The sequence below is a fragment of the Protopterus annectens genome, chromosome 17.part0, assembly GCF_019279795.1.
Source record: "Protopterus annectens isolate FY-2018-M chromosome 17.part0, PAN1.0, whole genome shotgun sequence".
NCBI lineage: Eukaryota > Metazoa > Chordata > Ceratodontiformes > Protopteridae > Protopterus > Protopterus annectens.
In genome coordinates, this window is record NC_056751.1 from 366,673,394 (window position 1) to 366,700,549 (window position 27,156).

The 27,156-nt window shown below is 43.5% G+C and overlaps 1 protein-coding gene across 1 annotated transcript in view; it reads left to right on the top strand.

Annotated features, from left to right (window-relative positions):
* LOC122791394 (malignant fibrous histiocytoma-amplified sequence 1 homolog) overlaps positions 1–27,156 on the top strand; it is a 1,282,214-nt gene that overhangs the window by 51,316 nt on the left and 1,203,742 nt on the right. The window contains exon 2 of the mRNA XM_044059133.1: positions 25,291–26,164. Within this exon, the coding sequence (XP_043915068.1) occupies positions 25,291–26,164 (874 nt within the window). The remainder of the gene's footprint in view (positions 1–25,290; positions 26,165–27,156) is intronic.

Below are 27,156 nucleotides of genomic sequence, written 5' to 3' on the forward strand. Positions count from 1 at the left end.
CAACTTTGCTTATGACTGGAAAATGCTGGGTTTCATCTTTGCATTTATCTTCGGTTTTGTTGAAGAATAACTTTAACAGACACGTCAGATTACCTTCAGCTTGCATCAATGGGGCTGTCGCTAGTTGCTGTTTACCTTCAGCACAAGAAACTCAGTTCTCACAATGTGCCTCTCTGGTACTATATCTAACCCAAGATAACCATTCATTATGGTGTACGAATCCCGTCTCGAGTAACAATTGTTCTTCTTCTGTGAAGGCAAAATCTGCTTTACTTGTAGCATTTTTAAGGCTTTGCACTAGTTGGAGGGTCCCCAAAGGATCAGTTCCAATTGGAAGAGACACTCCGATTCCATAAACTCCTGAATCACTTTCTTGTGGTGACACGATGGTTATAGTAATTACTTCAGTACCTTGGAAATGCGCAATTTTTATTCTTTGTTGCCTGCTTTTATCTTTCTCTGGTATCACTGCACCACTTGTTTCCCATCCATTCACATTTGTTGACCACCAAACATTTGACCAGGATGCACAGTCTCTATTGCACAAGTATTTTGCAAGAGTCAGGAAATCATTACTGTTCCATTTAGCACAGTCCAAAATTCCTTCACAAAGTTTTACCTTGAACATAGTAGTAACACCGGTTTGCGCTTGCAGCACCACCATTCCTTTTTCTCTCACAACTGTTCCTTCCTTCTCGTATGGACATATTTACTTTCACCACCAAAATCATCATCACGTACCAGTTGAACATGGCCATCCTTCCTTTGTAGTCAGACTTTGCGTTCAGGGGTCCGATGGAGTCTGACCAACATCAATGGTAGAAGGAAAAGTCTTAAGTTTTTTTTACAGTGGGTGATATGAATCCACAAAGTCCTCTCTGCGATCTTTACAGCCGTAGGTGTTGAGATAAGTACTTGATATGGGCCTTCCCACCTGGGGGATGACCAGTTCTTTCTCTTCACAATTCAGATCCACACCCAGTCCCCGGGTGCCACGCTTAACAAGGTTTTACTTCTGGAATCTGCAAAGGAGTCATTGGTTACAAGAGACTTGACATTTAGCAGCTTCTTCATATAATCCGCCAGATCCTCACCCCCCTCACGTTCTGCTGGCAACAATCCTTGCCACTGCGGGACGTAATATGGTCTCCCAAACAAAAGTTCAAATGGTGTAAGTCCTTTGTAGGAGGGTGAGATTCGCATGTACAGGAGTGCCAATGGAAGGCACGCAGTCCAGGATCTATGCGTTTCTGCCATCAGTTTGCGGAGTTTACTCTTCAGGACACCATTGTGTCTCTCCACCAGTCCAGCTGACTGCGGATGGTAAGCACAATGGTACTTGAGATCAGTTTGAAACACTTGACCCAACTTCTGCACAATCTGGTTAACAAAATGAGACCCATTATCACTGTAAATGCATCTTGGTAAACCAAATTGGGGAATTATTTCTGTTGTTAAAAGCTTTGCTACTGTGTGTGCATCAGGATGCTTTACTGGAAAAGCTTCTACCCACTTAGAAAAAGCATCAATTATAACTAGACAGAACTTTTTTCCATCTGAGGGTGTCAACTCAATAAAGTCCATACAGAGTGTGTGGAATGGATATGGAGGGGTAGGGAATGCCTACTGAGATTTTTTAACTCCCCCCTGAGCATGATACTTTGCACATAATAAACAAGATAAACAGAATTGCTTTGCATAAGTTGAAAATCCTTTACACCAAAACACTTTAGACACTATTTGAACCATTGTCTGTACTCCTACATGGGCAGGTCCATGGCTAACCAATGCAGCATACCTAAAAAGTTTTGAGGGTAATACCATTTTGCCATCTGATGCCCTATACAACCCATCCTGTTGAGTGATACCATATTTCACCCAACGACATTTTTCTTTCTGTGTTGTCAATGTTTGCATTACTTTTAGTGTCTCTAAGTCTAAGAGGTGTCCGGGCTCTAAATCATTGTCATGTAAAAGCAAATCATTTTCTTGAGCTGCCTTTTTTGCAGCCATATCAGCAAGGGCATTTCCCCTGGAGACAGGATCTTTTCTATTGGTATGTGCGGAACATTTACATATCGCTATCTGGAGTAGTAATTGCACTGCATCTAACAACTGTAAAATTAAATCTCTGTGATTTATTGTTTTGCCTGTCGCAGTAAGCATTCCCCTATTCTTCCATTGTTGGGCGAAAACATGCACAGTAGAGAAAGCATATTGACTGTCTGTATAAATTGTCACTTTTTTACCCTCCCCTAAGGTACAAGCTCGAGTCAAAGCACCTAATTCAGCTGCTTGTGCAGAATAAATGTTTGACAATCCTTTTGCTTCCAAAACTTCAGTTTCTGTGGTGACGGCATACTCTACTAGTGTTTTTCCTACAGTGTCCTAATTTGCTGATCCGTCTACAAACAAAACAAGATCAGAATCTACCAACGGAATATCCGTTGAATCTGGTCGGGGAAGTACTTTGTCATGAATGCTCTCTAAACAAATGTGTGGAGTACCTTCTTCTGGAGTCGGCAAAAATGTCGCCGGATTAAGAGTAGTACATCTTTCTATGGTCGTATGTGGCTGTGTCAGCAGCACTATCATACATGACAAATGTCGACTAGGAGATAAAAAGGTTATCTTATCTTGCAAAAGTATAGCAGCTACTGAATGTGGAACTCGCAATTTTAATGGGTGGAACAAAACTAATGATTCTGAGGCTTGCACTGCCATGGCGGCTGCCACTACAGCTTGAACACAATGCGGCAATGCCCTTGCAACAGGATCTAATCTGGAGGAATAAAAAGCTATCTGTCTCTGTTTATCCCCATGTACTTGTACCAGAACCGAAGTCATATATCCTCCCTTACAATCAACCATTTGTACAAACTGCTTAGAATAGTTAGGAAAACCCAAAACAGAGGATCCTGCTATCAATTGCTTAATTCTATTAAATGCTTGTATTGCCTTATCTGTCCACTGTATATTACTTTTAGCTGCCATGGGAGTGTCATAGATCAGTGCGGTCAATGGCCCTACTTCTTCAGCATAATTAGGAATCCAACTTCTACAAAAATTAGTCACACCTAAAAACGACATCATCTCCTGCTTAGTCGTAGGCATAGGTGCTTCAAGAATTGCTTGTTTTCTTTTATTTTCCAATTGTCTACCTTCCTGCGAGATTAAATAACCCAAGTACTTTACTTGTGCTTTCCACAATTGTAACTCCCCTTTATTTACTTTATGTCCTTGCTCAGCTAAAAAACTAAGAAGGACAAGGGTATCCTTTTTACAACTTTCCTGCGTGGGTGAGGCCAACAAAACATCATCTACGTACAACAGGACCTGGCTTCCCTCTGGGGGAACAAACTGAGCTAAATTCGCAGCCATTTCTTGTGCGAATATTGTCGGACTCTCACAATAACCCTGTGGCAGTCTGGTGTATGTGTATCTTTTACCTTGGAAAGTGAATGCAAACCAAAATCTACTCTCTTTGTGTAGTGGTATGGAGAAAAAAGCATTGCTTATATCTATGACAGAAAATTATCTGTGCTGAGGCAGTAAATCATTAAGTAATGTATAGGGGTCAGGGACCACCGGTGCTCTTGGGATTACAGCTGAATTAACTGCTTGTAAATCCTGAACCAACCTCCATGACCCATCCGGTTTCTTTACAGGAAACAATGGAGTATTGCAGGGTGAATCTGGGCATGCAACAAGAATTCCTACCTATTTTAGCTGTTCAATAACTGGCTTCATTCCCTCCTCCGCTTGCTTACTTAGTGGATATTGGTGCTTACGAGGTCTAAAACCTGACTTTGCAGTAATACAAACTTCACCTGCTGTTTTCATTAATCCTACATCTCCTTTACCTTTTGACCATAAATCTACAGGCAAGGCACTTAACGCACTATCTTCCTCTTGAGTTAGGAGGATTTGTCATGCCATTTCTGTTTTGTCATCCCTGAGGTGCACACTTGGTCGTGCCCAAGTCACCCAGTTTAATCTTTGTACCTGGATCTGTTGATCTTTTAACTGACTTTCAGACATTGTGTTCCAAATTGTTACCTTTTTCGCCAAATCTACCCAATGTGTCCCCACTGCTTTAGTAACTGAGATATGTGGGCTATAACTTGAACGATATAAAGAACTCATTTCCTTAGTCAAAGTACAGGTCACTACTGTATTACCTTGCATATCCCAAAACATATCATTCAAAATTATCCTTGCACACTTGTGCTTAAAGAATTGTTTTTCAAATTCTTTATCCGGACCAGGGGCCTTATAGAACATTGTACAATGTAAGTGCGCCGCAACCTGCGGTGACCCGCTCCTAGATTTACTTGGAGCTAGATTGATCAACTCTGTATCAACCCTCCCCAGGCCGTCTGAAATCAAGTCTAGGCTATACCAGTAAAACAAGTCTTGTACTCCCTGTACTACTAAGCCATCCCCTAACCTTTTTGCCTCAATACCTTTAGGTGTGGGAATTGCTGCTATTCCAAACACGTGCATCATATCTCTTCCCAGCAAATTAACTGGACAAACTTTTGATATAATTACCTTACACCTAACAGTTTGGTTTGTTTGCGGATCTGTGAACAGTAGAGGATGAGACAGTGGTTCCTTATAAATTTTCCCGTTTGTCGCTTTTACAAGACAAACTCATCTGTTTCGCAGTTCAGAGGCAGAACTGCTGGACCCAAAAGTGTACGCGATGCACCTGAATCACATAAAAACTCCACTTTCTGTCCCTCAACCAAAAACTCTATCATGGGTTTCTGATCTAGATGCATAGCAATACCCAAATTTGCCAGGTTTATGGCTTCACAGTCACAATCCCGCCCTTCCATTAGAGTGTTTCTGACATTCATTGTAGAGAGTGTCTGCCTCTTCACTATCCCCATAATGAAGATGGCGCCTTTCTTTACTATCATATAGTCATGCGGAGAAGCCCTTGTTCCGTAAGCTGTGGGGGATGTTGCCACTCTTCACAGTCGGCAGTGAAATGCCCACGTCTACCGCATTTAAAACATTCTCCACATTTTAACCTTTCCCTATAGGCTGAATGTCCACCTGGTTCATTTAACGTGTCCCATTGCCGGCCCCCACGTTTTTTTTATGCCACCACATCGCTCTTGCCCCCTTTGGTCCTGTACTAAGAATATCCCACCATCATCCCCTACTGCCAACACTTGTACTTTTTTTTTCTTTTTTAGATTAAAATGTCGCTCAGCATGTCATGCATATTCAAACAAAGGTTGCAGTCTACATGTTCTATGATCTATCATGTGCTTAGTAATAAAACTACTTATCGGAGCCTTACAACCTTTAAGGAAAGCATTCTTTAATTGCTGTTCATATGGACTGTCATTAGTCTGATCCTGCGGAATCATCATTCCACAATGGTTATTGAACACTTCTGTCAGTCTTACAATATAATGATCTCCAGATTCATCATCATTTTGGAGGCACTGATTTATTACTGTCCAATCTGCTCTTGGACGCCACTTATCAGAAATTCTCTTTAACAGATCAGTGACACTCGTATCTAACACCCCAGAATTATGCTTTAATGTAGTGCCGTCATCTGCCTTGCATGTCCAAGTACCACAAACTAAGTGCCAATCTGGACCTAAGATTTGTCGCACTACTTGTTCTACTTCTAAACCATTTAGATGATAACTTAAACGCATACCAACTATGTCCTCAGAAAACTTTTGAAAATTAACCTTGGGATGAGGGATACCATCTGTAGCTCGTTTTATATCCTCTCTAGCCCAGGGACGATAAACTAAAATAGTTGGTTCTTGTCCAGCATCTCCTGCTTGTGGGTTTGCAACTTGTATTAAGGGAAGAGCTTCTGAATGGTCAGAAAGTTTAATAGCCCAACGTCCTTGCCCTGCTGGTCCTGACCTTAACTGCATAGGTTGGTCTACCTGTTGCAAAGCAACTTTAGGTACTACGGGAATTTGTGGGTAAATTGGAGGGGTCACAACATTTCCTTGAGCAGCTAATAACCCACCCTGCTGTACAGATCCCACATCTTCAGACTGATATTGAGGAGGTTCCCCCGGTATGGCAGCAGCAATTTCACCATAAGGTGGGGCGGTTGCCTGCCTTTGTACTGCACAAACTGTGTGCTCATCCTCCTTATCTAAAAATAAAGCTACTTTTTCACTTGGCACCAGTGATCCCTTTTGATTTATTTTCTCTTTTTCCTGACACTGTTTTTTCTTTTATAGCTCGTTTATTTGCTTCTTCTAACCATTTTTGTGCTTGGGGAAATCTCAGTTGTCTTTGCTTTTTAGTTCTAGTTCCTGCATCCTTTTTCAAATCTCTAACCAATTTTGCACAGGCATTCTTATTCAGTGTACCATCAAAATCATATTTCAACTTCCACTTCTCAAAAATTTAACATTATTTTTGTTTAAACTTTTCATATACTTAGCATCAACATTTAAACAGGCATCACTCTCACACTTGCAGCAACTTGAACCCATGTTTTCCTAGATTTCTTATTTTAGGACTGTATATTTTAGGACTGCATCAAAATTATTTTTACAGGGCTTATTACAAAATGGGGCTATCTTAACGGGGATCCTAACAAAATAACAGGTAATCCTAATAAAATAACAAGTAATCCTAACAAAATAATCTTAACAATTATTCCTACCCACCCTTAACTAAAAATAAAACCCTTGTCGACAAGGTTAAATTAAATTAAAAGAAAATTGTTTTCATCCTACCTGAACCAGATGAGACTCCGTTTCCCCTTTTGGTTCGGAAACCGTCCCTCAGATAGGGATCGGAGAGTGGCCGTCCTCTTTCCAACGACAAATCAGTCTGAGGGCTTTCTGTCAAGGGAATCTTAAGATGAAAAACCCTCACCTGCGCAGGTTTTTCGGTCTCTCTGTCGGTCTGATCCATATCTTCGTAGAGGTTTCCGGTCCGAAAGACCAAAATGTCAGAAGAAAAAATTCAAGTGAGTCACATCTGTTTCAGGTGATGAAAAACTTTATTTGCAGCTAACCAGATTACAGCAGCATGTTGGCCAAGATGATCTCAATCTGATCAGCTTGTTTACTGACATCAACTTTTGTACTTTCCTGTTACTAGCTAAAATAGCTTTTGTTACATTTCTAACAGTTGACAGTTGGCTATGAAAAACATCTAGGATCACAATTTACCTCCGAAAAGAATGCTTTACCTCAAAACCACAGCTAGTGTAGAATGTTTACCTCAAAACCACAGTGGTAGCTGGAATTTTCCAGAGCCTGCCTCAGTAAATTAACTCTTATTCAGAAGTATAGAAAACAGATGTTATTCGAGTTCATAAGCAAACTACATCTGTCATAGATAAAGCCCATCTTTAATAAACATGGTTCAATGAACTTTTCTTACAAACACTTCAGCAAATAGCATATTCATTTTGCTAGATGGGAGAAAGAGACAAATAACAGTATGTTTTAAAACTTTTTCTCTTAACAATATCGATTCCTCCTCGGACTATGCTTAGTTCGGAGCTGGAGTCCATGGACATTCCAATAGTGGTTCCTTCAGCTCAGATGTTGGCTCCGATTACCTCGGTTTTTCCTTCCATCGAGGTATCTGGGCGCCGATCCTCTCTTGTCTGCTCCGAGGGGGAAGTAGCATTGGACCCCTATCCGACCCCGCTCTTCCTCTCGGAGCGTCTGCTCAGTTGAGCTCGACTCTCACATCGGCCTCGGAGCCATCACCCTCGGTTTAAAGTGGGATTCCTGTCTCTTCGGAGCCCTCTTTGTGTGGAGACCATGATGCTTTCGAGGTCATGCGGAGAGTGCTGTCCCCACCGACGGCCCCACTGTCGGTGTCAACGGCTCAGTCCCCTTCTGTGCTTGTGCCAACCTCTGCTCCTCCTCCAGCCCCAAAGCGTAGGGAACCTATGCCCCAGGTCATCCTTTGGGTGAACCCACTTCTTCCAAAACCTCCCCAGAGCATTCTGAGCAGGCTTCCTGGAAGAAAAAGTGCAAGGGGAAGTACCAAGACTCCCCTGAGTCTGTCACCTCAGATACAGACCTGGATGAATCGGAGGGGTCCCCAAGGTCCCCCTCTGAAGATGTTTCCTTTTCGGGCATACTCGAGATTCTTAGGCATAGGTGTAGCTGGACTCCCCTAGCCCCCTCGAGGATGAGTCTGTATACCTGGACGTATTTGGTTCCTGACCTTCCACCTTCTGGGTGTCTCCACCTTTTGATCCACTCATGTCTGTAGTGTCTTGAAAGGCTTAGTCAGCTCCAGATTCCATGGAACCTGTCCCAAGGAGACCTAATAAATTTATCACAGCTCCCCAAGACAAACCATTCCTGACCTAAAGGTGTCCCAGTTGATGCCATGGTGGTAGCAGCAGCCACAAAGAGAGTTAGCTGAAACCTCCTCATCTGTCCATCCACTGAATAAAGAGTCTCCTACAATGGACAGATATGGGAAGCAAATGTTTTCATCAGCGACCTTCTCCCTTAGGCCCCTGAATTATCTTTCCCATTTTACTAGACTTCAGAGGGATCTCCTAAAAGAGGTTGGCGATACCCTACAAGATCCCACACTGAGGGAGCTTCAGCCAAGGTAGCTGCCCAGCTGGCGACTTTAAATTCAGTAGTCAACTCCTCCATGAGGTTTATTTCATACGCAGCCGATGGAGCGATCAGAGCTGTAGGAACAGGAATGGCTCTTGGGAGACATTCTTGGCTGCGGCTGTGTCAGTTTGCAGAACCTTTCAGAGCCTTTCAGAGCGTCCTTCACCAATACCTCCTTTGATGGCTCCTCTCTCTTTGGGCCTTAGGTGAAAGACACATTTACCAGGTGCCAGCAGGAAGGCAAGATGCTCTCTGATGTGGGAGTCCGTTTTTCCACTCTTAACCAGCCCATACCCAAAGGGTCAGAAGGGTGGAAAGGTGGTTTCAAAAATCCCAGGGACCCTTGCCTGATGCACGTGGTGATTTTTTACCCCCAGGGGGCTTAGGGGGAAACAATAACAATGGCAGATGCCACACTTGTGGCAGAGGGGGTCCGCAAAATCAGGGTGACAGATAAGTTTTCTTCCAGACCCTATCGAGATCCCTGAAGGGATGCCCGACTGCTCAACTCTGGAGGCAGTCGGGCAAAGGCTTTTCTTGTACCCAGTCACCTGGCAAAATATTACAAAAGACAAATGGGTACTATCCATTATATCCGGAGGTTACAAAATTCCCTTCCATCAACCCCCTCTTGTTTCAAAAAAATCCATCCCAGATGTTCCATCCAATCTAAGGGATCAGGCAGTCACAGAAGTTTTAAGACTGCTAAAAAAAAGAGCCATCCAGGAAGTCCTCGCAGACCAAGTAGGATCCGGAACTTACTCAATATTCTTTTTAGTGCCCAAAAAGACAGGGGACTGGAGACCAATTCTGGATCTCAGCAAATTAAACAAATCTGTACAAAAAGAAAAGTTCCGGATGGTAACACTGCAGTCCATTCTCCCCTTTCTGGGTCAGGACAATTGGATGGGCTCCATAGATCTTCAGGACCCGTACTATCATATAAAAAGGGACAGATGGTCCAGGAGATTTCTACACTTCCGGCTAGGGGCCTGTCATTACCAATTCAGAGCTCTGCCCTTTGGTCTCACCACAGCCTACAGGGTGTTCAACAAATGCATGGCAGTAGTTACAGCTCACCCGAGACCTCTAGGATTCCAGGTGTTTCCTTATCTAGATGACTGGCTCCTCACTGCTACCACCAGGGAATAACTTATAGAGGCACGAGATTACATAATCACATCCTGTGCTCAACTAGGCATCACAATAAACTTTGAAAAATCTGCCTTGTTGCCTTGTCAATCTGTTACATACATAGGAGCAGAGCTAGACACAAGAAAAAGGATTGTAAAATTGCCTCAGGCAAGAGTTTCCATTATTCGACAACAGGTGTCACTTCTGAGGAGCAAAAGAATTAAAGTCAAATATGTCCTTCAAGCTCTAGGGTCCCTGGCAGCAGCAGCCATTCTTCTAGTTCCCTTGGCACGCTTTCACATGAGAATCCTTCAGTGGCTTCTTTTCACATAATGGTCCTTCCAGGAATTACCCATGTCTCACATGATGCTAATTACGGAATCTTGCAAAAGACACCTTTCCTGGTGGATGGTCTCCCCACTAATGACTCGGGCAGACCTTTCATGGAATCCCATCCGGTGGCCACAGTGACCACGGACGCTTCCTTGATAGGGTGAGGGGGGCATTATCTAGGGAAGACCATCCAAAGCATGTGGCAACCTCATGAGTACCACTTGCACATCAACGTCTTGGAGATGAGAGCGGTGCTCCTAGCATTGCAAGCTCTTCAAGACCCTCTCCCTGCCAGGACTATTGCAATACAGACGGACAACATGTCAGTGGTTTGGTACATCAACAAGCAAGGCAGAACCAGGTCTTACCCCTTGTGCCGAGAGGCCCCCTCAGACTGTGGCAATGGGCGATTTCCTCCCAACGTTTTCTGACCGCAATGTATATCCCTGGGAAATTCAGTGTAATAGGGGACAGGCTCAGCAGGGCTATCCTTGTGCTGCACGAGTGGTCTCTGAAACAGAAAATTATGGATCTTATTTTCTGCAAATGGGGCCAGCCTTGCACAGTCTCTTTGCCTCTGCCCTCAACAACAAATGCAGCAGCTACATCTCCTTTGTTCCTCCTCCAGGTCAGACACCATGGGACGCTGTAGTCCACAATTGGCCTCAGGGACTCCTTTATTCATTTCCCCCCTAATTCCAAAAGCCACTCAGAAAGCAAATTCGTTGGGTTGCAAGATGATCCTCATTGCCCCCTATTGGCCTCGACAGATTTGGTTTCCGTTCCTTCACCCCCACCTTCTAGCCCAGCCTTTGGTTCTGGACCCAGTGCCGGACCTCTTGATTCATCCATCAGGCAGGTTACACCAATCCCTCTAATCTCTCAAGCTCACAGCTTGGTTACTGCACTTCCAGTCTTAGCCAGGCTCCCTAATATTTTCCCGGCAGTGCGTGATATTATTGTCTCCTCTCATAAGACAACTACAAGGAAAGTTTATGCTAGTAAATGGAAAAGATTTTCTTACTGGGCAGAATCCAGGAATTTAGATTATTTTACAGCTTCTGTATACAAAATTTTAGATTTCTTAGCAGAACTGTTTTCATCTGGTGCAGCTGCTGCTACCATCAGAGTACAACTAGCTGCCATTTCAAATTTTCACATCGGAGTTTTTAACTCGAACATAATGTCCCACAAACTCTGTAAGGCCTTCATGAGAGGTACATCTCTACTTAGACCCCCAGTGAAAGAGCCCCTTCCACCTTGGGATCTCAATTTGGTTCTGGCCTCCTTGATATTGCCACCCTTTGAACCAGCAGCATCATGTTCTTTGAAATTTCTCTCTTGGAAAACTCTTCCTAGTTGCTATTACGTCTGCCAGACGTGTTTCAGAACTCCATGCCCTATGTATTCGCCCTCCATAACTGTTTTTCACAAAACTCCATGCCCTATGTATTCGCCCTCCATAACTGTTTTTTCACAAAGACAGAGTTTCTCTGAGAACCAGCCCATCTTTTCTACCTAAAGTTTATTCAGAACACAATTTGAATCAATCCATTGAACTTCCTGTCTTTTTCCCTAATCATTCCAACAAGGCAGAATACAGATTACACCAATTGGATGTGCATAGACAACTACATTTCTATCTCCATAGAACTAGAGCTGAGAAAATCAGATCAGTTGTTCCTTTCATTTGCTAACAACAAACAAGGCCTTCCAGTTTCTAAAGTAACCTTGTCAAAATGGTTATCCGACACCATTGCCTATACTTACCATTTGCAACAAAAAGGTCTTCCAGCAAGACCCAAAGGTCATTCAGTCAGGTCAGTAGCTACTTCTGTAGGTTTACAATCTAGATTGCCCATAGATTCAATTTGTGCGGCAAGCTACTTGGGCAGATCCTCATACGTTATTTCTCATTACAAAGTAGATGTGGTCTCCCGGGGCACGGCTTCCTTTGGTTCCACGGTTCTGAAGAGTCTGTTCCAATGAGCCCACCAGGATTGAAGTGCTAGGGATGCTGTCCCATCCAAGAACGAAGGCAAGATTGGACAACTTAACATAAAGAAGTTATGTACCTGCCATAACATTCCATGTTAGTTGTCCTTCATCTCGCCTTCCTTCTTGAGTCCCTCCCTCCTTCCCTCTTCCTCGAGGATTGAGAGGAGTTTTTCAATGGTTTCACTGGCTAACTTGTTTTGTTCTTAGTTGCTTCCCAAGCAAACCATGACAATTTACTGTATAAACAGGTTTAATAATAATGGATTATCTTCTATGATTATGTCTAGTGTGAGCAATATCAAATGAGATCTGGGTAGCTGATGCTGGGCATTCTGGGATAAGGGATAGCCTTGAGCTATAGAAGGTGGCTGAGTTGGAGCAGAGGATTGGCTCCGAACTCATCCAGCAAGAAGGAAAGCAAGATGTAGGACAGCTAACATGGAACATAATGGTAGGTACATAACTTATTTTTTCTGCTTTTGTGTTGCATGCATGTACAGTTTGGCAGGTTAATCTTTTATGTAGCTGTTTCATGTCATCTCCGTTTGAGTCTATGCCACATCTTAAAGAACTTTTTTTTTTATTGAAAACACTCAAACAAAAATATACACACTCTCTCCCAATACCGCCTAAAAGTATTAACTTAATAATAACAAGCATAACTGTGTACATTTTCAAATGTTAAAGCTTTACCCTCCTGATAGAAGCAAATGTGCCAAACTGACAGCTACACACACAAAGACTCGAGCTAATCTAAAAGAAAGGTTATTAATGCCAAGATGCATGGTATAGCCTGTGGTTCTGTTAAATGCTGACTGGTTTTGTCTTATATTTATAGCTCTACCAGCTGGGAAAGCACTTGAATGCTTTCAGAAAGCATTTTCTCCGAGCCATTTATTTTATCAGATTGTCTGCTAGAGACATGAGAGCCAAGTACAAAACTGTTTATTGGGAAAAAAAGGCTTGTAATATTGAAAATTCTTTTCATTTACTTGCTTTCTCTTAAAATGTGTTACTAGATTAAACTAATGACACCTGTTTTCATTAGTGTCCCCGTTACACTTAAAAATAACTGAAAAAACTTTACTTTATAATTTGCAAAGAAAATCCTGCACTATTTAAGTAATAGTATTCAGAAATGTTATTTTACTGGCAGTTAACTTTCCCCTCTCCTGAGAATATTTCTGAACATTAATGGCATGTAGTAGGGCATATGCGTTGGTCCCCTTCAAGTTTAAGAAAGTCCAATATGTCCAGTTTTTTTGTTCTGTTCCTGCTCATCTCATTCTCCCAAACCATGTCTATGTTTAATTTCCAATGCACTCTTGATTCTTCTAGTCAACTTTTGTGCTTTTTTTCCCTTCTCTCAAGCATTTTCCTTTGAAACACAGGAAAAGGTTTCACTGGCACAGTCTCTCTGTCTTCTTTATAATCAGAACAAGAAAGTCTTTCTGTTTCACATTTCACTTTTTGTTGGACAGTCTTTTGTATTTCTTCCTTATCATGTACTTCATCTAAATAAGGATTTTGTTCCTCCAAGGAAAAATATTTTGAAGGTAGCTGGGTGCAGCAGTTTGAATCTCACGTCATCTTCTTGACATTCCCTGAGTAATGGGATAAGTTTTACTCTTCTACCTGGTGTACAATAAGTAGTCATTCTCCACAAATACTCTGCTGTCTCCCACTTTAGTATTTTGTCCTGCCACAGTTTTGTCAGAATCAACTCCTTCTGCTGGTAAGACTGAATCTTTACTGTTAAAGGTCTAGGTTGTTTTCTCACAGCCAGGTTTGGAGCATACACATAATATGCCCTTTCAATTAACAATTCTTGTTGTGGAATACCTGTTCAGTTGCTTATTTGTGCTTTCATAAAATTAACAGTCTGTTCCTTCCAGCTTTTCCTTTACAGCAGAAAATCTTAGATCTGAAGTAGGGACTTCATTTGTCAGCAACCTGTGGGTCTTGGATCCGATATCGGATCCGAGCCGGCAACTTGTTTCATAGCTAATGGATCCGAGCTCCTAGCTCCTCCCCTCACCCATAATCCCCTGCCAACCCTTCATGACCTCAGATCTAGTTTGCCGCGCTTGTGGATAGCTGGATTCCATTGAGCTCTAGAAAAAAATCGTCAGTTAAGTCTGTTTTTTCTGTCAAATTTCTCTACCTTATTTTAAAAAAATAGTGTGTAAGAGTTAGGTTCCCTATAGTATAAAATTTTCTTTTACTTAGTTTTTTCCCTCCCTTCACTGGTCGTTAGTGTGTGTGTGTGTGTGTGTGTGTGTGTGTGTGTGTGTGTGTGTGTGTGTGTGTGTGTTGTGTTTTTGGGGCCTGTGTGTTTGTGTAGCACTACCTTTTTTCTTTCAAGTATGGCTGAGGCCCCAAAAGTCATTTTTTCTAAATGTACCGAGTGTGGCCATAAGCTCTCCCCGGCTGATGGGCCACACTCGATGCGTTCGGTGCCTTGAGGTTGAACACCTCACCTCAGGCTGTACCATTTGTGCAGTGTTCAACCCCAAGGCACTGAAAGAGCGGGGGTCGAAGCTGGTCCTGGCGGGACTTTTGCCCCCGGACTCGGCTCTGGCCTCCGCTGCTCCCATGGCACTACCACAGGCTGTGGTTGTTGCCACTCCTGCCCCCTTCCTTCATCCAGGACTCAAACTCTCGCTAAAGGGCCGGAGGACAGGGAGGCTAGGAGGGAGAAACGGAGGGAGAAGCACCACAAGCGGCGGGCCGAGGCCTCCGCTTCGGCCCCGCCAGCTAAGCGGGCTTCTCCCTCCACTGCTTCTAGGTCTCCTCCTCCTTGGCTCCGATCTCCTTGTTTCTCCCCAGGGCCCGAGGAGGAGGAGGCCCGATCTCCATCGAGGTCATTGAGGCGGCATTCCAGGCCTGCCTCGGTGGCCTCTTCGAGATCAACGTTCAGCATGTCTGATGCAGAATTGGATCGGATGATGCGAAGATTCATCCAGGCCCAGCTGCAGATGGGAGTGCTCTTGCCCCCCCCTTCGGGGGGGGGGAGCTCGACACCATTTTTTGCTCCAATTGCTCCTTCTCCGTCCCGCTACCCGGGTTCGGAGCGTTCGGAGCCGAGCAGTGTTGGAGCCGGGGGTGGGTCGGTGCAGACAGTACTTGGTACTTAAGATCCGACCCTGCCCTCCTACCCTCGAGCCTGTCTGATCCGACCTCTCGGAGCCTTGGCCCGAGCTTCGGATCCGAGGGATTCAGTGTGCCTTCGGCTGCGTCCAGGTCAGAGCGCACTGGTCCTTTGGATCCGATGGTCTCGGCGCCAGTTCCGATCCCTTCATCGGATCCGAGTGGGAGCCGACTCTCCGTGCCCAGAGAGAGTGGTTCCCCCTCGGCCTTCGATGTAGTGGAGAGGGTTCTGTTGAGAGCATCTGGACCCCCGGCCCTTGTCTCGGCTCCACCTTGCACTCCCTCTCTGCTGGGCCAGGCTTCCATTACCCGGCCTAAGGGACAGCCTGCTTCAATGTCCCAGGTAGTTCCATTGGAACAGGATGTTGCTGGCAAGGCCTCCTCGGACAGCCCCCCCCCCCCCGAGGAAGTGCCCCGCAAGCATAAGTGCAAGAGGAGGCACGTGGACTCCCCTGAGTCCTTAACTGAGGACACGGACTTGGATGAAGGGGAAGGCTCCCCAAGATCACCCCCTGAGGATGTCTCCTTTGTAGACATCATGGAGATGCTGAGGATCAGAGGTGGGTGGTCTGCCCCCAAGTCTTCCTCCGAGTCCGTGTTTCTGGAGGCATTCGAAGCAGGCCCATCTACCTCTTGGGTGTCCCCTCCGGCCGACCCCTTGGTGGACCTTATTACCACCAGGCGTGAAAGGACCCGGACACCATGGAGCCAATACCCAAATGCCCGGACAGGATACTAATCCCCCCCCCCAGACCTGTCACACTGGAGCAAGGGTCCCCCCGTAGATGCCATGTTGGCGGCAGCCACGAAGAGGGAACTAGCTCAGGAGAGCCCCCAGTCCATCCACCGAGCAAGGAATCCCACTCGATGGACTGCTTAGGGAAGCGAGGTTTTAGTTCAGCGACCTTCTTGGTAAGGTCTCTGAACTGTATGGCACATGTCATCAGGATGCAGCAGGATCTTATCAAAGAATACGCTGCCTCCCCCCCCTGAGTCCATGTCAGCGGAGGACAAACAATTGTACTCCACCCGAATGGCCACTCTGAGATCCATTTCAAATACCTCTATGCGGCTATTGTCCCACGCCACCAAGGGAGCCGCTAGGGCTAGCGGAGCGGGCCTAGTCATGAGACGTCAGGCCTGGCTCTGTCATTGTGACTTTGCGGAGCCCTTTAAAGCGTCTTTTGCGAACGCCTCTTTCGATGGTTCTGCCCTGTTTGGCAAAATGGTTCGCAAGACACTTGTCCAGAGCGAGAAGGACGGGAAGACGTTGTCTGCAGTCAGAGTCCGCTTCTCTGCATCCCAGCAGTCCTTTTCGAAGAACCAAAATGGTCAGAAGAAGATGTGGTTCCGGAAATCGCAACATTCTCAACCCGCTCCGGACAACCAGTCCTTCTGTGGCAGAGGAGGACAGGGAGGACGCCACCCCAGGGGCAGAGGGGCTCCGAGAAACTTTGGGTCCAAAGAACCTTTCTCTGACCGGCCCACGCAGCAGCTCTGAAGGGTTGCCCGACTGATCCACTCTGGAGGCAGTCGGGGGGGGGGGGGCACTTCTCGGAGCACCTAGCGGCATGGGAGTCCATCACAACAGACCGCTGGGTGCTTCAAATTATATCCAGAGGGTACAAAATCCCATTACTTCATGTCCCCAAATTTAAAAACCTCCCTGATGTACCACCCGATCAGAGGGAGGCTGCAGACGCAGAAATTCAGCAGCTGCTAAGAAAAAGAGCCATCCAGCCCATCCCCCAAGACCAGCTCGGATTAGGGTTCTACTCCAGGTTCTTTTTGGTGCCAAAAAAGACTGGGGACTTGAGACCGATTCTAGACCTGTCCCGCTTGAACCTGTTGGTAACCAAGGAAAAATTCCGAATGGTCACTCTTCAATCTATTCTCCCCCTTCTAAGGGAGAATGATTGGATGTGCTCTATAGACCTCAAGGTTGCGTACTACCACATTCTAATGAACAGACGATCCAGGAGGTTCCTCCGCTTCTGGCTGGGAGCCAGTCACTACCAGTTCAGGGTCCTTCCCTTTGGCCTCACCACAGCTCCCAGGGTGTTCACCAAGGTATTAGCAGTGATTGCGGCCCACCTGAGATTCCAGGGAATACAGGTCTTTCCGTACCTGGACAACTGGCTCCTGACCACCCCAACAAGGCATCTACTTTGCTCAGCCAGAGATTTCTTTCTCCGCCTAGCCCCACAGTTAGGCATCACCATCAATGCCGACAAATCCTTTCTGGTCCCGACACAAGCCATAGAATTTATAGGAGCCAGAATAGACACCAGAGAGCTACGAGCCTTTCTAACGTCCGAACGACTTCGGAATTTGCAACTTCATGTGCGGGCTATCCTCCAATCAGAGACCCCACCGGCGGAATTGGTCCTGAGGGCGCTGGGCTCCATGGCGGCAGCGATAACGCTCCTTCCATGCGCCCGTCTGAACATGCGGGTACTGCAATAGACCCTTCTAGTACAATGGTCTTTTCTGTCTTTTCCTCTCCATCGCCCCATTGCTATCAGCAAGGCTTGTAGGAGGGCTCTATTATGGTGGCTCCATGCTCCGGACCTCCATACAGGCTGACCCTTCTGCACCTCTCCCCCTCTCGCCACGGTGACCACAGACGCCTCCCGCCTCGGGTGGGGGGCATTATTCAGGCAGGACGTTCCAAGGCACGTGGAACGATACAGAGACCTCCCTGCATATCAACGTTCTGGAGATGAGAGCGGTGCTGAATGCTTTGCAAGCACTTCAGAATCTCCTCCCCGTAGGAACAATTGCAATTCAGTCGGACAACATGTCTGTTGTCTGGTACATCAACAAACAGGGGGGAACCAGGTCTTACCCTCTATGTCACGAAGCCATGAGAGTGTGGGAATGGGTGATCTCCACCAACCGCTTTCTGATTGCAACGCACATTCCGGGGCGGGCCAACATCCTAGCGGACAAACTCAGTCGCACCCTTCTTACCCCATACGAGTGGTCTCTCAACCCACTAGTAGCGAAGCAGATATTTGCAATATGGGGGCAACCCTGCTGCGATCTTTTTGCCTCTCCCTCAAACACCAAATGCGGCAATTTCTTCGCTCTGATTCCCCCTCCAGGGGAAACTCCAAGAGACGCTCTGGTGCATGCTTGGCCACCCGGTCTACTTTATGCCCATCCTTCTCTACCCCTGATGCTGCAACTCTTACAGAAAGCCTCGTGGTTGGGGAGCAGGATGATCCTCATTGCCCCATTCTGGCCTTGGCAAATTTTGGTTCCCTTACGTGTGGTCTCACCTAGTGAATCCCCCTTGGATTCTGGATCCCAGTCCGGATCTAATCTCCCATCCGACGGACTTACCGACCCCAAATCTGGACAGTCTGAAGCCGACAGCTTGGTTGCTCCAGTTCCACTCCTAGTTAGGACTCCCGGTATCTCTTCACCAGTCAAAGCCATCCTTGTGGCAGCGCATAAGCCCTCCACCAGGAAAGTGCACTGCAGTAAATGGAAACGTTTCTCCATCTGGGCAGAGCATCATAATCTAGATCCCTTTACGGCTCCTCTTCCATCCATATTAGACTTCCTAACCGAACTTTTTCAGGAAGGCGCTAGTTGCTCAACTGTCAGTGCAATTGGCTGCCATCTCCCATTACCATGTGGGACATGACACAGGGCCCTTGATGTCGGCCAAGTTGTGTAAAACCTTTCTCAAAGGCACCTTTTTGTTTAGACCCCCTATAAAAGAAGCCGTACCACCTTGGGATCTTTCACTAGTTCTTTAAGCCTTGACTGCTCCACCTTTTGAACCTGCTGCTTCAGTAGATCTCAAATACTTGTCCTGGAAAACAGCATTTCTTGTAGACATTATTTCTGCGAAGAGAGTTTCGGAGCTTCAAGCTCTTTCTGTGAAGCCTCTTTATTTGATCTTTCATCCGGACAGAGTGTACCTCAGGATCAATCCCTCTTTCCTTCCCAAAATAGCATCAGAAACCAATATAAATCAATCCATAAATTTACCGGTTTTCTTTCCTAAATATCAGAATAAAGGAGAGTACAAGCTGCACTCATTAGATGTTCATAGGCAGCTACGTTTTTATACTCATAGAACAGCTGGTCATAGACAATCCGACCAGCTGTTCATTTCCTTTGCCAAATTTAATTTGGGGAAAGCAATATCAAAAGTATCTCTATCACGCTGGATTTCACAGTGTATCCTATTGGCGTACCAAGCCTCTGGGAGACCCGCACCTGAAGGAGTTCGCGCACATTCCACTCCTTCCATCTCTACTTCTGCGGCCTTCAAATCTAGAGTTCCATTGGATGATATTTGTTCGGCAGCCACTTGGGCCTCATCTCATACCTTTATTAACCACTGCAAACTGGACGTGATTTCTAGAGGGAGAGCATCCTTTGGCTCTGCGGTGATCCGCAATATCCTTCCATGATGGCCACCCAAGATTCAGGTAGCTGGGGACTCTGTCCCACAGGTTGCTGACAAATGAAGTCCCTACTTCAGATTAAGAAGTTATGTACTCACTATAACGTTCCATCTGAGTAGGTAGCTTCATTTGTCTGCAACCATCCCCCTCCTTCCCCCTGGCCTGCAACCATCCCCCCTCCTTCCCCCTGGCCTTCAGCGGATCTATGTTAGTTGGAATACCCTTTTTGGGTACATATTGAGGGGCAAAGTCGATCTGAGGTCATGGAGGGTTGGCAGGGTATTATGGGTGAGGGGAGGAGCTAGGAGCTCGGATCCATTAGCTATGAAACAAGTTGCTGGCTCGGATCCGATATCTGATCCAAGACCCACAGGTTGCAGACAAATGAAGCTACCTACTCAGATGGAGCGTTATGGTGAGTACATAACTTCTTATTTTTTTCTATGTGCCCTGTCCTCTTATTCTATTATTTTTTTGAAACCTCTATATTCAGACAGACTTTACTTTATTTTGACCTCAGAGTTTTGCATTTTATCACTTTGTCTGAATATCTGTTTAAAACTTCTTCCATTTTTCCATCCTTTTATTCTTTGAGTTGATATACTCCGTCAGTGTTTTATTTATTTTAGTTAGGTCTTTGTGCATTTGTGTTTTACTTTTGTGTATGTTACTGGAAGTCATGTCTGGAGGTTGCACTGCTTTTTACTGAACAGCTACAGTATTTTTCCCTGTCATTGTTTTTTCCACTTTTGTAGCTGATTGTCCTTCAGGTTCTCGATATGTTTTTTTTCCTGGCTTCCAGGCAGTGCCCTTTCCGGCCAGTTACTGCAATGTACCCTGAAATCTAGGCCCACTGGCTTTCTCTGCTAGAATTAAGCAGTTACCCAATGTGCAATCATCTTGGACATTCCCAAGACATCTCACATTTTGAGACCATTTCAGATCTTTTCAGGATATAAAATTAATGAAGATAATTAATGGCTGTATCCTTTGTTTTATGTATCCAGACACAAAGGATATGTGGGAAGAGACCAGACAAAAGATAATACTAAAACTGAGAAAGTTGAAGATGTTTATGGATAGTAAGATACAAGCATTGAAAATATTTTTAGTCCTTTTAAGTTTATATATGGGTCAGGCATATTTCTGTCAACCAGAGGAGAAGTTGTGGAAAATAAGAGAGTTGTATTAATTTATGTGGGAGGCAAGAGTTAACTGGGATAAGTTGATGCTGCCTATTGAACAAAATGGTTTAGGATTACCTGATTTGAAGGGATATTTTACAGCTATACAGTTAAGGCTATAATTCAGGATGGAAAGAGATGATGAAATGGAGGGAACGTCAAGAAATAGAGAACGGGAATTTCGAAGCAGATCCTTGGAGAGAATAATAACAACAATGCAGAAATTATATTCATAATGTAGCAGCAAATATTCCAAGAACTAAGCTAACATGAGAATGGAGAAAGGAGATTTTACCAGTAGGGCTGCAGGTGGGGTTGCAGAAAGTAGACGAGGGGAATGGAATTTACTAGAGAAAAATGGCAAAGGAACCAAGGTATTGGGAGTAAATAACTAAAGAGTGAAAGGTTATAGGACAAGAAGACGTTTGGACTGCAGGCTAGAAACTGCCTTCATTATCAGGGATTGATATCGGAGTATAGGCAAAGAGAAAGGGATAGGAGAATCTTAAGTGCAGGACCTGATTTGTAAAGTTTTTAGTTGAATCTAGAACATACATTGCTGTTGAAAGGGACACTTAGTAGGGTATATAAGACATTGCATGATGACTAGAAGAATGAGTTAGAGGAGGTTAGAAAAGATTGTGAAGGGAGACTGGAAAGGCAATTTTATAAGAGAACAATAGGACATATGTACGGCTCCCAAGTATACAATAAAGTCCAGAAAGAAATGATTCTTTTGAGCTGGGCACAGGGTCTGAATTGCCCAGACATAGTAAGGCCTTGTTGAGTTTAATTCTCTCTGCTTCCAAAAAAACAATTACTAGAAAATGGAAATGAAATATTATAACTCAACTGTAGAAGAACTGAATGTTATAAAAGAGACAAAAGAACTGTTATAGGGATCTTTGGAAAATGGAAGGAGGAAATTACATAGAAATACATGGAAACTGCAGGAACAAGACAGGCAGCATAATGTTCAGGAGGAGGAAGAGTGAGATTTAACGGAAGGTATGAATTGAGTATTGTTTTGTAATGTTGGACTAATGATAGTTACAAAGAAAGAAAAGATGTGGTATAAAAATGGAAACATGTTAATATAGTTTGTTTTCTGTTAATGTTTGTTTATGTTTTATGTAATAATTTAATAAAGGTGTTAAAGACGGAATAAAGATTCACCATCCGCTCACAGGGAGTATAATTAACCATGACCTCTTGAGTCCTGCTAGTATTAATTCTGTACCCTGCCAAAGCTATATATCTCCCCAATAATGGGAATGTTTTTGGAAAAGTATGATATGGAGCAGAAAGATACAACAGCAAATCATCAGCATAGAGCAAAACTTTATCTGGCATGCAGACAATAGCCCCCTATTTATGATTTAAACTGCTCTGTCAGGGCTCAATATAAATTGTCAACAGTAATGAGGAGAGTGTACATCCCTGCCAAGTCCCCCTAATTAATCTAAATGGATTGGATAGCCTACTTCCAATTTTTATAACTGCAGCATAATCCATATATAGAGAATTATGTAGTGTGACAAATTTCCCAGGGGAACTCCATCCTCTTCAAAAGTACGACCAAAACATGCAGAAGACTCTGTTAAATGCTTTTTCTGCATCCAAACTTGTGAAAAGCAAAGTTGCAGTGTCAGAATTTGTGTAATCCAATGGTAAACTAGTTTTTATAAAGTTATTTGCCATGGAGCTTCCCGGAACAAGTCCTGTCTGATCAGTATGGATTAAGACCAGTAGAATAGTAGCCACCATATTGAATAGCCATAAATAATTTATAGTCCTGGTTTAATACTGACGTAGGTCTGCAAGAGAGGGGGATACTTGCCTTCCTTTGGGATTGAAGAAATCACAGAGTGAGATCAGGAAAATGGAATGAGCTTTGTTTGTATTATCCTATTAGCTATCTCTGCAAAGGCCCTGATAAACTGAGCCATCTCCATCCAATTACCTCTAATGAAATCCCATCTAGGTATGTTTTTTAAGAATCGTTTTAACCTTTTCAAATGTGACCAGTTCCAGCAGGGATTCCACTATGATGGGTCTGAAGTAGGAAGCTATAATGAATCTGAATAGTCCCTTGAACTTTCTTTTAGGTTTTGTGTTGGGGAGAGGTTATGATACATCCCCTCGTTAAAAAAAAAATACATCATTTTTTAAGATTTGCCCTGGATTATTCATAGGTTCATATATACCTCTCTGCTACTTGCTGATGGAATCGCAAAGCAATATATTTTTGAGATTTGGGAATAACCTCAAAATGTGATAATTTGAGATTGTGCTACAAGATTTGTTTTCTATTGCAGATAATTTACCTCCTTTTCCTTAGCTAAGTCTTCATTAGTACCCCATTTTCTACTTATTGTGTACATCTTCACCAGGGACAATTTACTCAACATCCTCTGGAAACACTGTCTGTAACTAAAGAGTACTCTGCTTTGAAACCTCTTGGCAAACTCACTTAGATCTTTCAAGTTCCTCCCACCAGAGAGGAAAATATCTAAGTTCTTCTGAATCCGCTCTCAGGAAGCAATCAAGCAAGACATTTCCTGTGTGAACTACCTTCCCTTACAAATTAACAAATGAATCTTCCAATGTATCTGGACAAAATTCTGTTCATGTTCAGCACAGTTGCTAGGGGCCATGATATAAAAGCACAAGGAGAAGAATCTTAAAAATCCTGAAAGATGTATATTTTTGCTAGACTTTGGTAGGAATGAAGTTTGGATACTGGATGCAATTTTAGAAGCCATAGAGGGAGAATGAGGTCAATGTCCTGTAGAAGACACAAAGACAACTAATACTGGGAAATGTCAGAAGTGAATGATACGAAGACAGTGGGAAGGAAGGGTATTCAAAACACTGGAAGGGGGGATGTGATGGAGTTGCAGTGAAAGTGAGGGTGAATAACCAACAGATCAAGGTGACTAATTAATTTAAATCTTATGAGAAGAATCCTTTTTCAAATGAGGGAATGGAGGAGAGTATATACAGCTGATAAACTGAGAATTATACAATGACCCCCCCCCCATTAATATTCAAAAACGTGCACGCTGATTGGTCAGCGTGCACATTGTAAATTAGAGTTATAATAATGGAAAAAGGTCAGCGTGCACATTGTAAATTAGAGTTATAATAATGGAAAAAGGTCCGGTCGCCCGGACTTTTTCCATTACTATAAATCTTTTTTTACAGCAATGGAGAACGCAAGATGTCTGTTGCTTCCCACTGTCTCGCTGTGTTAAACGGGTTTAATATAGTGAGACAGCTTTAAAAAAAGCAACGGAGATTCTCCGTTGCTTTTTTTAAAGCTGTCTCGCTATGTTAAACTCCTTTAACATAGCGAGACTGTTTGTAAAAAGCAACGGAGATCTTGCTTTCTCCGTTGCTTTTGCCCACAGCTCTGATGTACTGCGTAGGCATACGCATGCGCAGTACATCATAACTGCTGCAGAATACCAGACAGCTGCGGAAGGGCAGCAAGGAGGCATTATACAATGCCATTATTTAAGAAAAGTAATTATTTTTTTTCTTAAATAATGTCATTGTATAATAGCAATAACCCACTCCTGGGTGTGGGTAATGCTGGATTTACCCACAGTTGGCTTTGTTTGGCCAGTCGGGCTTCGCCCTCGTGACCAAACCACACCAACCGTGGGTAAATTCAGCATTGCCCACACCCGGGCGTTGGTTATTACTATAGTACACACCTGAAGTCTTTAAGTTACTTTAGATTCCTGGAGGAATAAGATGGAAGAGGGAGAGACAGCTGCAGCACTTAGACTGAACAGACTCGCATTCTCCTCCTCTCTTTAATATATTAGTATATATCAGCACGTGTACAGCCAAGCTGCCATTATTGTTTTGTTAATTTCTGCAAATCTTATGAGCAAATTCTGCCCTGGATGCATTCTTATGTACAGTAACTGACCCAAAGAATAAACTTGCGTTTGTGCAAATTTATTTGTTTGCTTCAGAATATTTAAAGTTAACACTTTAATTTTGTGTTAACATGGCACAGTGTATACATATTTTATATATTTTTCTAGTCTCAGGTATTTTATTTTCTTAATCAGCATTCATTGAAGAAGGAAATTAATTCCGGTGGCACTTTATCTGGGCTTCAAATTATCTTCTTTCCCAGTCACCCAAGCAAGTAATTCAGTAAGATTTGTTTGGCAAGGTTTTATTAGACACCATGCTTTCTTTGTCACTGTACATGTTGCTGTCCTAACTGCAGTGGCTTGTTCTGTTTTTTCTTATGTGAGGAAAACTGTAGCTCATTGGCCTGTTATAAGATTGATTAGAATGTGCAAATGGCAGTTGACTTTATTTGTATGGGCAGCAAACTTCTGCATGTAGATGCTTTCTTGCTGATGTTTGTTTTTTGGAGTGGTTACCTGTTTATAAATAATTCTCTCTCTCTGTCCCTTCCTCTGTTTCTAGGTTATGAAAAAGACAAAGCAGATAAACAGCAAAATCTTGCCTCTAAAAGGCTGAAAGTTATCCCACCTGAAGTATTGAGTAATGTAGAAATAGAGTTTCTGAATCTAGACCGTAACAAACTGAAGAATGTTATAGGAATTTCAGAACTGAAAAAATTAAAGGAACTCGCTCTTTCTAAAAATGAACTAGCAGAATTTCCTGTAGAAATCAAGAATTTGAGATCACTTGAGAAGCTAGAAATAAATCAGAACAAAATGCAGAACATTCCTGAAGGAATCTTTTGCAGCCTTCACCGGTTGAAGCATTTAAAGCTGAACAACAATCGTATCTCCAAACTTCCTGATGACCTTAGCAACTGCGGTGGTCTAGAATACTTCAATATTTCCAGCAACTGGATCCGGGTAATACCACCATGCATTTTAACATTAAAAAAACTTGTAGAACTTTATGTGGGAAACAATAAGCTGCGTAAACTTCCAGCAGAGCTTTTTGAGAATAAAGTACTTAAGAAGTTTAATGCAAGATCCAATCCATTAAGAGAGCCACCAGATGAAGTGTGCTCTGGAGGACTTAAGCAGATTCGAAACTACTTCAGCCAGCTCCAAAAAAGTGACGCAGAAGAGGTAAAAAAGATAAAGACAATATTCCTTGGTGAATCAATGGCTGGGAAATCTACAATATGTAAGAGTTTATGTATGGAACCTGAGGTTGTGCCTACTGAAGAAAGAACTGTTGGAATTGAAATCAATGAATTTCCAATAGAAGACTTCACTTTTTATTTTTGGGATTTTGCTGGCCAACATGAATATTATCTCACTCATCATGTATTTATAACACCCCAAGCATTTGTCATTCTGGTTATTAATTTGCAGAGGTAACTATTCCTTAAAATATTGTAGACAAGTTATTGTTGGAGTTTTTTTCCTGAAAATTATATGCTGTCTCCGTATATTAGAATTCTGTGTGTGAAATTCTCTTTTAATATGTGTCACTGTAGTAGCTTAGCACACATATATATTTGTTGTAGACTAATATTGTCGCAATAGCTTGAAAAGTTTGTAGAACTGAGCTGGCTCTTTTATACCCAGGGGTAAGGTCCTGACTATGAACCCAGGATCAAGTTGCAAGCTAGGTGATAGAGAAGCTGGACAAAGAGTGTGGAGTGTGCGGCCAGAGCCATGTTGCCCATCCTGGAAGGAGGGAGGCAGTCTAGTCTGCTGTAGTACTAGTACTGGATCAGTAAGAGGGTATATCTTGCAGCATTTGGCTATGGATGTGTGCTTGGCTCTACCAAATTTTGTGTATACGGTTGCCTTTAAGGTGGTACATGTGAAGGAGTATGCATTCATGTACATAAAGGAAAAGCAGAGTGAAACTAGACCAGGTGCTCACATAAGTACTTATGAATGCCAGCTACTTGGGGAAGGGGGCTAGGCCCTTAACTGAAACATCTGGCAAATGGAACAGTGGACAGTCACATTGGGCAGCCAGATGGTTGGTAAGTTTGAAGGAAAAATTGCATCTTAATAAGTTTGTTGAACTGAGACTTGTTTGTAGGACATTGCAGCCTGAATGTTATGATACTAAACTATATAAGCTTGTGGCTCATTTGTAGATGTTCTGGTCACAGACTTTTTTTTTTTTTTTGATGGGGCTCTGTTTCTCCCTGTAGCCAGCCAATAATCAGCTCCCTTACTGGGATCATCATCCAGTTCGGCATCCGGAGTTTCTGCTCAGTCCTATTACAGCTTGAGTGTGTAGAACCACCACACTACTCAGCCCATATGCATGCATTTTTGTATATCCGATGCGTGTATATCTTAGTATACAACATATATGCTGTTAGTTGGCTGTATATCTTTATTC